The 15,274-nt window shown below is 36.4% G+C and overlaps 1 protein-coding gene across 2 annotated transcripts in view; it reads left to right on the plus strand.

Annotated features, from left to right (window-relative positions):
* LOC106873672 (dual E2 ubiquitin-conjugating enzyme/E3 ubiquitin-protein ligase BIRC6) overlaps positions 1-15,274 on the plus strand; it is a 130,922-nt gene that overhangs the window by 108,989 nt on the left and 6,659 nt on the right. Inside the window, exons 43-55 of one of the 2 annotated variants that reach the window (XM_014921126.3) lie at positions 592-803; positions 1,866-2,001; positions 2,935-3,171; positions 4,709-4,831; positions 5,965-6,123; positions 6,915-7,058; positions 7,552-7,784; positions 7,996-8,209; positions 8,901-9,115; positions 10,559-10,753; positions 11,472-11,827; positions 12,712-12,893; positions 14,884-14,988. In XM_014921126.3, coding sequence (XP_014776612.2) covers positions 592-803; positions 1,866-2,001; positions 2,935-3,171; positions 4,709-4,831; positions 5,965-6,123; positions 6,915-7,058; positions 7,552-7,784; positions 7,996-8,209; positions 8,901-9,115; positions 10,559-10,753; positions 11,472-11,827; positions 12,712-12,893; positions 14,884-14,988 — 2,511 coding nt within the window. The remainder of the gene's footprint in view (positions 1-591; positions 804-1,865; positions 2,002-2,934; positions 3,172-4,708; positions 4,832-5,964; positions 6,124-6,914; positions 7,059-7,551; positions 7,785-7,995; positions 8,210-8,900; positions 9,116-10,558; positions 10,754-11,471; positions 11,828-12,711; positions 12,894-14,883; positions 14,989-15,274) is intronic. The other variant, XM_014921127.3, reaches the window with a different exon arrangement.

Raw genomic sequence — 15,274 nt, forward strand, 5'->3', positions numbered from 1 at the left:
TGAGTTGTTCTGAGCATTGTGGATAGTTGCTGAGATGTGCTTCTGCAGTCTAAGCCCAAAATTTGACTGGTTGCCAATCTGTGTTATCACAAATCACTTCATAAGCATAGCACGTTCACATTTAGCATATCATGTTATCCGGGATCAGTGATGAATGAATGAGTGGTAAATGAAGATATATAGTATTCACTGCCAGTGTTCCACAATCTTACAATGTCACTTCTTAGTTCATATATATTTTGCCTTTGTTCAGAGAGAAAGAAACTTGTAAGCAGAGCTGATTGAATTTAAGAAATCAGTGACGTCTTCAATTATTTGCAGATTTTTACCATATTTTGAGAAGCACTAACAGATTTTTGATACTTTGCTGACTTACCATTGTGAAGAAATTCTACTGGCTTGGGATTTCTTTTTCCTTTCAGTCACCGGTCATTAGTTTCCAATGAGTCCTAGTAATGTACTGGAAATGAAATCAAATCAATTATATTCTAGTCTTTTATATAAATAGTCAACTGTATATAAGTGTGTGAAAGAAATCCTGTGTGAATGCCAATTACTAAATTGATGCTGAAATCTTTTCCACTTTAACAGCTAATGGTTTGACTGTAACTGCTGACCTTGTAGCAGCAATACTTGGGTTCTTTGCTGAGATAACTCGTGAACCAATGATTAAAGATTGGATGGGAAGTGCTGAAGGCAGTATATTTTGGCCTGTCCTCTTGACATTACTCTGCACTATTCCAGTACAGGCCCCTCGTACCACTGCTACTTCACAAACCTCATCCGTAAACTATAAGCATAAGGTAAGTTGTTTCATCCATTCATATGTTTATATCATTGCTTGTTCAAGACTGACTTTCTTGTAATATTTAACACATGAGAGAGTTATTATAAAACTTGTTAGTTTGCTGTTTATATCTTCTGCTTTACACTAGGATGAACGATATAACTTGGGGCACAATGGAATATTATGGTGGGATTCATGTTGATTCTCTTTTTGTATAGTACCACAGAACTTTTAAAATTCCTAATCCACTTTATCTCTTGATTGGCATAATTCACATAATGTTGCTTTTGGGGCCCAGTAGAATTCCGCACATAAGCTTGATGACTGAGTTGTGCATGATATCATTACTTAAGATGAATATTTATACAAGGGGAATATGAGTGGTAGATAAAAGAATTTTTGAATTTTTGTTAAATTTCTATTAAATTTATGATGTTTAGTGGTTTTTGGTAACCTGTGTCAGGTTAACTGATTAACATAAACTTAATACCATAATGATTTACCTTAGGTTTTGATAGCCCCATGTTTTGTAGCATAAAAATCATTTTCCTCTCTTCTAAACTCCTCCTCAGTTGAAAGGAGGCTTTAACCTAACTGGTTACGTGGCAACCTCACTAGTGCTAGTGCCATGTAAAGCAAAAAACATAGTATACTGTAAAGCGATTGGTGTTAAGAAGTGCATCAAGCTGTAGAAACCATGCCAAAGCAGACATTGGAGCATAATGCAGTCCTCCTACTTGTACAACCTATGCCAGCATGGGAGATGATTATGTGATGTTGGCCGTTGCCAGTACCGCCTGACTAAAATACACCATTTTGAGCGTGGCTGTTGCCAGTACCGCCTGACTGGCCTTCGTGCCGGTGGCACGTAAAAGCACCCACTACACTCTCGGAGTGGTTGGCGTTAGGAAGGGCATTCAGCTGTAGAAACTCTGCCAAATCAGATTGGAGCCTGGTGTAGCCATCTGGTGCACCAGTCCTCAGTCAAATCGTCAAACCCATGCTAGCATGGAAAGTGGATGTTAAATGATGATGATGATGATGATAAGCAAATGGTAATTGTTTATTGTATTTTCAGATGATGACTGCTGAAGAACGTGCTGCCATTGAAACAGTAGTAATTACATTCTTCAACCAAGTGATTTCTTGCCATTCTCAGAACCAACATCTATTTGCCCGTGTACTCTGTGAAGTCATCAAGGAGCAAGGATCTGGTATGGTCTTCTTAAATGTCTCAATTTGTTTCCTAATTAACTATTTGCTTTGTTTGCAGCCCTATAACTAAAAACAGATTGACCAGTGACTTATTATCTTGCTAGATTGAGTTCATCTCCTTTGTTATGTAAGACCAGTTAAAGAACTGAGGTTTGTTGATCTTGTGTTCCTGAACATACCATAGCAATAGGCAAGATCTCTAACTATCAAGATGTCTTTTTTCTCTTAAGGGCTTGTCTATGTAAAGTGTATTGTTGTTTAACTCTAAGTCAACCCTGAGTGGATAACAGGAGAAGAAGTTCTCTTAGAGAAACAATCTTTTTTGTTGTTGCCCAAGAGTTCTTTGAAGAGTAAATCATATGATGCTTGTATCTGAAATGTACTGTTGCACCATAGCAAAAGATGAGCATTGAATGTAGAAATTGTATGAAGTCTGGAAAGAAATCCTCTGGATATATAATGTTAGTGTGAATGAATGATGGAGCACAAATGAGCTGAGAGAAAAACTGGGCATAAGAATAATCAGATGTGTGCATGAGTAGAAACTACATTAGAACAGACATGTCACATATATGGAGTAAAGAAGTGTAAAGTGATCTGTGTGGAGAAAACCTGCAGAAGAGGGAAACTTTAGAGGTGGTTAATGTTGGTCTCAAGTAGTCAACCTGACAAAGATGACAAAAGAATGTTACATGTAGGTGAAACGCTGTACTGGAGAGGGACATCTAATGCATAGCAAGTTTGGAAAAACATAAAACAGACGATGATGACTCCATTAAAATCCAACAAACACTTTCCACCATGTTCTCAAACTTTGCAGAACTGGAAAGTTTTGTAAACTATTTTGTTTCATTATATTTCAGTAATTTACCTTCTGATTTTAAAAACAGGATCTTTGTTTTTATATATTTTATCTTTTCTTAACCTAATAGGACCTATTTCATCTGGACCTCTTCTGTCTGGGTTCACAAGACGCATGTTTCTGCAAGTTCTATTGGAAGAGCCAAAGATTTTGGTATCCTTCAAATCTTCTCCTCATAACAGTCGTCTGCAAGTGCAAGGATGTTTCAGCCAATTGCAGCATCCCTGTTTTGGTGCTGGACGCCATTTCCACACAGTCACCGTGGGATTGCAAACCAACTGTGAAGAGCTTATTAACAAGATATCAGGTATATAATTGTTTCATTCAGATTGTGGTAGAATTATGAGGATTCATTGTTTGTATTTGTCTTTTGGGGACACTTGATAGAATAAAGACTTTAGGGAAGATAAATATTTGAACTGTGAAGGGTTCTAAAGGAAGATGTGAAGCTGCAGATTGACTATGATTGCTGTATACAACATAGTGAGTGAAATATAAGTAGATGGAGTAATGACTGAGAGTATTTAACTTACAGTATCTGTGCTTAGCCATGCAAAGATTTAGTTCAGAAAATTAATAAAATTTGTAATTTACTGTTGTTTACATTTTGTCCTTGGGAATATAAAGCCTGGTATTGAAAATTTTACTTTTAATGTTTGAAAAAACAAAAGTAGAAAATAAGAGATCACAAAACATTCAAATTTATATCGTAATCAAATGCATAAATATAAAACTGTTATTCAAGAACTTATTAGCTACACTCAGTGTCTGAGTTAAGTGTTTGTACTTGTTTAGCTATAAGTCAGCCTTGATCAAAGGCGTTATATTGTCAAAGGTATTCTAGTTTGACTTTTATTTATCAGGAACTACATTATCCAATGTGTCTTCATTTTTTATTAAAATGGCAAAGAGTGGGTGGGTGGTGATTTGACTTCTACATCTAGCAGGTTGAGTAACCATCTAGAGACTACCTTGTTGACATCTTAACTATGTGGTTGTCTAGATTGCATCTTGGGCAAGTGGCCTTAAACTGACCTATACTCTGTGAATGATAGTAAAGTAGAAACTGTGGAGACTCTTTTTACAAAAGGTATAAACCTCAGTGAAAAATCAAATAGACAATAACACCATCATGTAATTCTCACCATTAGAAATGTCAGGAACTTTTAACTAGTAATAATAATGTTCACAAATGGCAATGTATTAACAGCAGCTTGCAAAAATATACTTGTATTCACAAAGTATTTTAGTTGGTAAAATGTGCTCAGATTGCATTTCCATTAGGTACTGGTTTCAGAGGGAAAGTAGTGGAAAATAAGTGCAGAATGTCAGAATAGAAGAGAAGAAATGGCTTCATATTATAGTTTTCTGTTGTTGTAATATTAAAAACTAACCAAAAATTTATTGAGTAGATGGCACTGAAAATATATATACAGTGGCTTTCACTCTTCGTTTCTGAATTACCAATATCTTTGGAACTTTAAGAGTTCTTGAACTCATCTCTGCTCTGTGTTTCAAACCAGTGTGTAGAAGGGGAGAAAAGCTGAAATCAGTGAAGATAGTTTTGAGAGACAGATGTCACTGTAGCATCTAGCTTACACTACCAAGTAGGTAGAAGATGGAGTCTCTAAAAAGAAACTGCTGTCAAATGAAATGTAACATGCAGGATTGAAATGTGTACAAGGATGACTTATTTTGAATCTGTCCAATTCTTGGTGCTTTGAAAAAATGGAATAAAATTTAAAATAACTATAACTCTCTCTCCACTTCCTCAGGATAGTGCAGTGTAAAATTAAAAATTATCCTTTGAATTTACTAATCCATTTATATTTTCAATTCCACAGACCATACTGGACACATGGCTCAATTCTGGGATGGCACTGTTGAGAAAAAGAACATTGATGACAATAAGAAGGATATGACTGAACTTGGTATTGAAGTTGTGGACTTCCTATCAAATGCTGCAGGCAAGTGCTTTTATTGTTGTGGTTTATCTATAATCATGTATGATGAAACTAAATAGCATAATAGCCAAAAAGGCACAGGGGTACAAGGTTTTGGTGCAGGGCTATTGACCATGTAGACATAAGTTCAAATTTTACTTTAACCATTATTGCACCCATGAATAGGGTACATAACTATATCTCTTACTAGCTCCAATGTGCTTCATCTCCTTATCTCATGGCTGAGATTAGTGGTAGGAAGAGAATCTAATAGTTACTCTAACATATATAAGTTAGCTCACCCTTATTTCATAGATCAGGTTTGTGTACTCTCTCTGTTGATCAATTTATCCTCAGTATTGAACTCCTAGATTTGATCTAATCCGGGTTCTGTGTGCTCTGACTATTTACTCTTGTTTGCTAATATCTTCCGTTGGTATGTAGGAGAATGTGATGTTAATGCCCTTTCCTGAACATAATTGATACAGTTCCATTTGGACTGCCAAAGCAATGTTGCTGAGAGAGTTTTGAGACAGCCCCACCCACAATTATTTTATGATCTTTCTGTAATCAATATGATATAGAAGTGGTGGTGGTGGTGGTGGCAATTCATTCCCATCTAATTAATATTAGGTTGTCAAGAACGTTCTCGTGGAATTTTAAATTTTGGTTTTAAATGATGTATTTTCAAATTAATTTTCATTAAATTACTTTGACTTTATATATCATTTTAAAGCCAGTTTTTTCGCTCTATCAAATTGTGTTACTCGTTTTCTTTTTGAATAATTAGGCCATTTTTTTCTGGAATGTTGAATACAACATGGACAAAAAGCAAATTCACATAATTTTCTTATTCCAGTTCAAACTAGGCTGAAACAGCTCGCGTTATCAATGATATATAGGCCTCTCTTTAATTACAATCATAATCTGTACTGATTTCTAGCCAAATAAACTGAGCTAGAAAGAGTTAAGTTTTGGCTGTGTACATAAATTTATTGCCAGTGACCTGATTCCACCCATTGACTTTTTGATTAATAATACAATATATTCGTGTCTTAACCATACGTCATGATGTTAAATGTTGTGAAATAATTCAGGATAAATGTAATGCACCATCAGCAGCTCTATTAATATTGTACTTGTTTTCATCTTTCTAGGATTATTAGCAAAAGAACGTAGAGAGAAGAATTCCAACCATAATAAAACAGGAGGTCCACCTCGCTTGCCCCCTCGTGCTCGAGGCAATCAGAATACAGACATGGTCGCTGTCAACTTACAGTTCCCAGTGTTATCACTTTATCACAATCTTCTGCCTGGTAAATTACACTTTGTTATTGATTGTAATGATTCTGGTTGTGGTCATTTTGTTATTAGCCACAGGTCAACCCTGATTGAGCAGCTGTTCCAGTTTTTCAGACCTAGTGTATCTAGGACTATATTATCCATTGTATCATTTCTTAAGATAGAGATTTGACTACTATCTCCAGTCTGTTGAATAACATAGAAGCTTCCTCATTGGCTGATGATGTTGGTGAGAGTGGTGCCACTGAAACCAATTACCTCATCAACCTTGTGTGTGCAAACCTCTGTGGCATGGTTGTAGCCATTCAAGCTCTTCATCATTGTCATTTAACATCCGTTTTCCATGCTGGAATGGGTTGGACGGTTTGACTGAAAACTGGTAAGTTGAGGAGCTGCACCAGGTTCCATCTGATTACAGCTGGATGCCCTTCCTAACATCAACCACTCCAAGAGTGTAATGGGTGCTTTGTATGTGCCACCGGCATGGGTGCCAGTTACGAAACGCTGGCATCAGCCACAACTACAATCTCACTTGGCTTGACAGGTTTTCTCAAGCACAGTATATTGCCAAAGGTCTTGGTCACTTGTCACTGCCTCCGTGTGGCTCATTTTACGTGCCACCAGCACAGCTGCCTGGTATCGATCGGTCAAGTTTTCTTTGATTCCAGAATAATTTATCAACGAAGGCTTTCAACCAGAATGTTATGATTGGTTTCAATTGAGTTTCATTGATTTGTCATTATTTCCCCCACTTTACCCAGCTTCATGAACTTCTTAGCTTTATTTTTTTTTAAATCTTTTATAGGTCAACCATTACCTGCAGAACTCACTCTTAGCCAACTGCTTGTAATTTTACAAGAGAAGGGATATCCTCAAGGACAAGCGGTCTTGGAATTCCTGCTTCGATTCCATTCAAAGCCTGGTGACAAAAAGGCCTACAGGGATCCTGGTATGTATATATTTATGTCTTTATTCCTCCCTGATTATATAATTCTTTGAAAGTACTGAGCTTCCTTGTAATGTCTTCATACTCTGCCATTTATGGAGAAAAAAATATTGTTTACCTTACAAGACCCTAACTATTTTATTTACTAGGAATGTGGTACAAGTGAATCTAAAGGTAAAAGTGACATGACAATGCTAAGAAATTTTAACTGGTCATATTAGACCTAAATATTCTCCCTTTTTTATGTTGAGACTGGCCAAATCTGGCCCCTCACATTCTCAAAATAAACAATTATATCATTGGAATCTTGAAGTTACAACATAATGTATAATTAATCCAAAACATTCTGAATAAATAAGCATTACATTTGACAGTAATTTGGATGCTGAAGGATTAAAGTTACTGTAGTAGCTATTTCAGTAAGTTCATCTTTTAAGTTTAACATGTATATCCTTGAATAATAAACTCCACTTGCCATTCATATTTCTACTTACAGACTGGCCAGAGGCTAACAACCCTGATGATTTATTACTTAAAGCCGACAGCTTTCCTTCAGCCCTTCAGGTGTTTGCTAGTGTCGGTGGGTTGGCACTGTTAGCTGAACATCTTCCTGTGTTATATTCCGAAGTGTCTCGCCAACCAGTTCTACCAGATACAATGGAAAGTACTGCTGTTTCTGATGTATCTCAAGACCAATGGGTGTCTGTTGATTCCTCTGATTTAAATGAGGTTAGTGTCACATGCTGTTCTGTTAGTGTCACATGGATTTTGTTCTGACTTGTTGACCAAATTTCTTCACCCTTTGTCTCTGATGTTTATGTACATAGGATAAAACTGTCATATTTAATTTCTTTCTAAAATGCTTAATTACAATAGCAACTATTTGTCATTACAAATTTGATTAAAAATTTTTTTTTTCTTTTTTTTTTTTATTCACCAGACGTTTTATGAACCAGTTCCTGCTGCTCCTCCATTGACATCACAATCTGGCGGCACTGCACACTCAGGACTTTCAACAATTCCACCTCATTCTCTAATTGCATTTGGTTTGTTTTTACGACTACCCGGTTATGCCGATGTTCTGCTCCAAGAAAGGAAGAAAGCTCAATGTCTGCTACGTCTTGTTCTTGGAGTTACTGATGATGGTGATGGTGGTTAGTAATATGACTTTATGCTTTTTTCCCTCTGATCTTTATTATCGATCCATAGTTTTTGGAAATCCATTATATCCTTGCAATTCCACTGCTTTCAAATCAAGTTACTCACTAGAAAAGTACAATTGTCATTGTCTTTTAATGTTCTACTCTGGCATAGGTTGGATGGTTAGACAAAATTTGATGGGTCTGAGAACTGCGTCTGGCTCCAGTGTTTTCTTTGGCATCATTTCTACAGCATGATGCACTTCCAAATGCCAACCACTTGTGACAGGTTAAGTCTGCTACCCAAGTAGGCCATGGCAGGATTTCAACTTGGAATGTAGACAGCTAAAACAAACACCACAAGGCATCTGATTTGATATTCTTACAGTTCTATCAATACACCTCCTTGGACTTGTACATTTTTATCGACCTTAAAAAGATGAACGGCAAAGTTGACCTCTTATGACTGCCAATTCAACACCTTATCCATTTTGTGACACTTTTCTGTTTAATTAAGTCTACTGTACTGACATCAAGCCTGTCTCCTATTTCACTTTTCTCTTTAATGGGTTACTGTCAAAATTTTCAAAATCCACTAAATAAGACTTTGAAAATTTGCTTTAATGAATATTGGGTGCATTATTTTAATTTTTTTCCCCCCAAGTTATATTTTGTCTTAATGGTTTGTTTTTGATTTTATTTGCAGGTCATATATTGACATCACCCATCGCCAATTCCCTACCCACACTGCCTTTCAATGTGATTGAATCTTTGTTTGACACGACCCCTCTCACCACAGATGATGGGGTCTATCTGCGAAGAATGATGTTGGATATTGGTGCCTTACATTTGATCTTAGCCTGCCTCTCTGTTCTCAGTCACCACGGTCCACGTGTTAATTCAGCAGCATTGCAACACGAGGTAAGACAAACACCAGCTTCCTTTAGTTTGTTCTTTAATGACTTTAAAAAAAAAGCTGTTAGTTTCACCATATTTAGATATATTTAAATTTTCCATCTTGTTTATTGTTAGCATTAGTTCAGTAAGTACTTTCTACAATTTCTCAACTATAAATGGTAGAATTTTGCAATAAACATTTTTTATTCGTAACCTACCTAGGCCACCTCTGGTTCCGAGTTAGCAATCAGCACAAAATCTGTTAAAGTGTTCATTTTTGGGTTACATGTACTGCCCAAGTAGATCATAGTAGTATTTGAACATGGAATGCAACGAGCTGGAACAAATCATTTTACAGTTCCTCCAATTCACTGCCTTCGATTGATACTTTTTTTTTATCAACACCAAAAGGATGAAAGGCAAAGTTGACCTTTGTTAGGATTTGAACCCAAAGCATAAAAAGTCAGAATACAGTGAAACATTCTGTCTGACACTTCAAAGACTCAATTCACCATCTAATTTTGTGTTGTCTTAGTTCACTTAGTCACTTTTACAACATTTGATCTCTACTGATTAAGGATTGCTTGTGATGGCTGATATGTTCAACACAACCCATGCCTAAGAATCCACCAGCAGGTGGGTATCATCCTTGCATTACAAAGGAGTGAAAATGGTGGTAGATCTCCAATGTTCACCAATGGAGATTTAGTTTTGATTAATTGAATTACCTGCTCCTCAGTTAACAAAGTGGCTGCGTGTTTAGCAAACACAGGCACCCTTAATGTATTTCTCGGGATCAGCATAACCCAGTGACATGGCTGTACCTTTTGAATCACAAGTACCATCCACCCAATGGGCATCTATACAGTCTCCTTCTACTCAATTTCACCCACAAAGTACGAGTTGACCCAAGCTATAGAAAATGACATTTGCCCAAAATGCCATGCAGTGGGATCAAAATTGGGATCTTGTGGTTGCATAGTGAATTCATTAACTACATGGCAATACTGCATCTTCCCAGTACAAAATATTTCTATCATCATTAGATAAGAGGTGGCAATGGTTGTGAAGTTAAATGCTAGACTACTGCCACTTTGTCAACAGTCTAAATATGAGAAAGATATTTTGCTCTTGAATAGGACGTTTAACATTGTTTACTCTTGTTCAACTGACTGGAAGAGAAAACAGGTTTCACTTTTAATTTCACAGTTTAGTAGTTAGTGGTAGGAAGAGCATGAGCCATTTATAATAATTAAAAATTGAAATAATTTTTTGATAAAATGAACTCTTATACACAAGCAAACTGGGCAAGTTGGTGTAAAAAGTTCTTATAGTGTTGCTGTTTGTTAGGCAGGTTCCATCTACTCCTACATACAACCACATGTTTCTTAGTATCTGTTCTGTAGATATTTAATTTTGGTCTTTAGCTTCGGTCACTACTATAGTTTGCTATTGTTTTTTGACGAGACACAGACTATGCTGGCTGCCATCCAAGTTGCCAACACTCAGACAGTGTCATCTACTGCTGCGGAGGAAAAATCACAGCAATACTGGGCCAAAGGGACTGGCTTTGGTACTGGCTCCACCACCTCCAGTTGGGATGCTGAGCAGTCATTACTGAGGCAGAAGAGTGAAGAGGAACATGTCACATGCTTGTTACAAGTGAGTTTCTATTTTCTTTTTACATCAAGATTTTTTTTTACATTTTCATTGTTTATTCTTTTAAGATTTATCTCAAAGTAGTCATTGGAGATGAATAATATCTTTCACCTGCATTTAGCAGTAGACTCTATTAAAGGTAACTAAGGTGCCTGACGATAGTGTTAAATTGGCCGTGGTTGGGTTATGAACCCTGAATGCAAAGAGCTAGAGTAAATATTGCAAGGCATCAAGTCTGACGTAATTTCAGCCAATCAACTGTTCTGGATTGATACTTTGTTTATGAACAACAAAAGGGTGAAGTAGAGTACATGGAGTTGGAACTCTGTCAATTTACCTTATTTTTAAACATGTTGAGCCATAATGTGAATCCTAATTTGCCCTGTTGTTTATTAATGTAAATCCTACATCTCACAGTTTTAGAATAGAATAGAATATATCTTTTTTAAATGCTATATTCAACCTCATATTTCTATAATGTCTGATTTGATACTTAGAGGTAGTATTCATCATTCTCCACTCAAAATTCCTCGTGTTTTGTAATTTTACCCAGCTCTGTTGCTCTACTGCCTGCTCCTGTTTAGACTTTAATGTATTTTTAACATTATCATCATCAGGCAACCAAAATTGAGTAAATCAGATTTACTGTTGTTTCACTAGCTTTATATTTGTAGTCAGATTTCTATATTTTCTGATGATTTTTATATTTTATTTGTGCTAGGTAATTGCAAGTTACATCAATCCCAGTGATAGGATACCAAGAGATTTCGATGGAGTTGTATATCCTTCCCAGTGCCACAACCTGCTCCCTGAAGTGGTTCCGGAACTGCTGAGCCAGTCATGCCTGGTACCAGCCATTTCATCATATCTACGCAATGACTCTGTACTTGATATGGCCCGTCATGTGCCCCTGTACAAAGCTCTGCTTGAACTATTGCGAGGCATTGCTATCTGTCCTATGCTAGTTCCTTTGTTGCTACCTCTAGACAAGTCTGAAGATGGTGAGACAACAGTATCGGTGTGTACTTTACTGGAGAAAATGAGAGGATGTGTTGATACCTATGCAAATCGGTTAAAGTAAGTTGTCTTGAATTTTGTAACACCTCTAACCTAATTGATTGATTCTGTACCAATCTGACTGACTCTTGTTTTATTAATATCCTGCTTCTCATCCCTGCAGAATTTCTATTTTAAACAATTTTTAAAACTCTTTCTGGCTTTCTTACTGATCATTATACCATCTGTCTTTCAATTTTGCATTGGACTGAAATGAGTTGGCAATAAGGTGTATTGTTAGTTATCTCAATTTGTCTTAAAATCTAATCTGTGAGGCCCAAAATTTTGTAACTCACTTCTTGCCATATCTTCTTCTGTTACAGTTGCTCTGCACTGACAAGAGCTGCTCTGTTTCACCAAATATTCTATGTCCATTTATATTTGTCCTTGCTAGCACAGTAACCTCTCCTACGCACATTAACTGAAGCCCTTACTGGCTATGTTGCACTTCCTTAGCTCATTTTGTACTTTGTCTTTCGTAGAATGTGATTCTGTTACTACAACGAATAATTGCTTTGATCTTCACATGCTTTTAGACATTCTTTGTTTGGTTGCTGATGTTCCTCTCTAAAGAATTCATCTCTAGTAGATAATATATCTAAAGAAAGACTAAAACTTTCCATCTTCGTGTTTCTAATGAAATACATTGCTCATGTTTTAATTTTGAAAATAATCAAGAATTCAGAAGGATTTGGTAAAATAACTAACTTTGTTGTTAAGCCAGTGTTTGTAGCAAAACACTTCAAATATTTTTAAATGGAAGGGGTTATATCATAGAAGCAGAAGTGAATTGGTACGAAAAACACTTAATCTTACATAAGCATTTTATTAATTCTTGTTTCTCTGTTTACATTCCTTGTCTTTGTTGTTGCTGTAACCATTATTCTGAACATTGTGTTTGCTAGGTCTAACAAAAGCAAAGGCAGCAGCACTGCAGCTACCAACAACACTGGCAATGGTTCAGGTACTTCTACAACTTCGAAAGAAGAGGAAGAAGAAAATGAAGGATTGGCATTGTTGATTCCAGACATTCAAGAGACTGCTAGAATTGTCCAAATGGCTACAGATAAGCTAAAGGGATCGAAAGGTAAAATATTTCTTTTTGAGACTCTCTTTAATATTTTCCCCATGTCCTGTTTATAGTCCTGAGGCTCGATAACATAACATTTGTCTTGTGATGATGCTTTCACCAAAGAAGTTGTTGTTGTTACTCCGTCGCTTACGACGTCGAGGGTTCCAGTTGATCTGATCAACGGAACAGCCTGCTCATGAAATTAACGTACAAGTGGCTGAGCAATCCACAGACACGTGTACCCTTAATGTAGTTCTCGGGGATATTCAGCGTGACACAGTGTGACAAGGCTGACCCTTTGAAATACAGGTACAACAGAAACAGGAAGTAAGAGTGAGAGAAAGTTGTGGTAAAAGAGTACAGCAGGGTTCGCCACCATCCCCTGCCGGAGCCTCGTGGAGCTTTAGGTGTTTTCGCTCAATAAGCACTCACAATGCCCGGCCTGGGAATCGAAACCGCGATCCTATGACCATGACTCCGCTGTCCTAACCACTGGGCCATTACGCCTCCACCAAAAAAGTTAAACCCAATAGAATGTCATATCACCACTTTGTTCTCTCCTGTGTAATTATTGTTTCACATCATTTCACCAACTGTTACTATAGGTAGTCTCTCACTCTTATACTGTACTGGTATCGTAACCTACTTGTTATATCTGGTACAACAAATTTCTTGTGAAACTCTAGTAAATTTCTTTTTATTTCACTCATTACATCAGTGGAAGATCATCCTTCCTGACCTGGTGTTTGTGCAGCAATATTAAAAACAAATTAAGGATGTATTAAATAAAGTCACCAATTCAACTCTCACATCGAAGAGCAAATTGTTTTGTCTCAAGCTAGTGAGGCTTCAATCTCATATGGTCAATCTGCTAGAAATAACCACCAAATCCCTCTCAAATCACACCCATCTTAATAGAGAAAGGACTTGTTGGGGTGTAGTTATTGATATAGTGTCTACAAAAAAGAAGACGAGAAGGTAATGACTGGATTGCCTTTGATTATAGATGTTGGATCATGTATGATCTGACCTGGGGTAAGACAGCAACAACAATGATATTGATGGATCAGTTGACATATGGTCAGGGTCTTTTTGGTGCCAAGAAAATTTCCCAGTCTATTTCTTCAATGAACTTCACTTCTTTTACTTGAAAATTTTATCTTCTATCTTGCAAAATGGGGTTTAATCCCGAAGCATTTAAACCAGCCATATCAGACAACTGATCCGACCTACAAGGTCATACCAAAAATAGGCAATCACATCATCAAAATATCAAAACTACAAGATAATTCATGAGTAATTCAAACCAATGTGAATAAATAAGCATTCATTTGATGGAGTAATCTGAAAGCTAAAAAGTTAAACATAGTTGAGGATAAATGTTGCTTTAACAGTTGCCTTGAACCATTTTGAATGAGCTAGTTCAGCTGATTGTAAATAAGTACCATCATTATAAGAAACTGAGGGGGCAATATCTTGCTATTCTCAGTTAAAATCGTCCCTTAAGTGTTGCTTCATGAGAGATGGACTCTGCTATGATGACTGGCTTATATAGTCTAGATCAATGTTTCCTAACCTATTTTCCCCTAGGCCTCATTGTAACGTTCCAGAAAAATGTATGCCCCACTGGTGGTTGGAAAAAAAACAACTTATTTTTAATATTTTTTTTTATAATTATTTAATACAAAAGAATCTACCAATAACTTTTTTTATTAAGTACTGAGTACAAAAATGAGAATACATTATTGACTAAGAAAGAAAAAAAAGATTTTCACAATTCCATGTCTTATATAAAAAAAAAAAAATTGGATCCCTCACCCCACTACAATTTTCCCAGGCTCCACGTAGGGAATCACTGGTCTAGTTAAAGAGGTCTTCAAATAGGGCCCTAACAAATAACTAGTTGCTATTTAGTAAAATAATATTGACAGAAGAGCAGGAAAGAGCATTAAATTATTTTCGTTTCCAAGTTATTGATTCCTGATATTACCATTTTTTTTTACAGATGGTTCCTCAGCTGATAAAAGCAGTAGAGCAGAGGACAAAAACTTATGTAGCAGCACCTCTCTTGAAAACCGTTACATCAATGTCATGAAATCGTTCCAGTTTGGTAAGTTGGAAATTCATTAAAATAGCATTTCTAATTATGTTTTTATTATACAAATAGTTACATAGCAACAGAATCTGTCAGATATTGGTGGTACAAATTATATTTCAATACTGACCACATAGCACAGCATCGTTGTGTGATTAAGAAGTTCATTTCACAGTTATGGGATACCAGGTTCAAATGTCATTCAGGTACTATAGCCTGAAATTGATCATTACTTTGTTGGTGGAATTTGGTTGGTGAAAACTGCAGAAGAAGAAGCCCATCATTTATTTGTGTGTATATG

This window comes from Octopus bimaculoides, chromosome 6 (assembly GCF_046866305.1).
Source record: "Octopus bimaculoides isolate indiv1 chromosome 6, ASM4686630v1, whole genome shotgun sequence".
Taxonomy (NCBI): domain Eukaryota; kingdom Metazoa; phylum Mollusca; class Cephalopoda; order Octopoda; family Octopodidae; genus Octopus; species Octopus bimaculoides.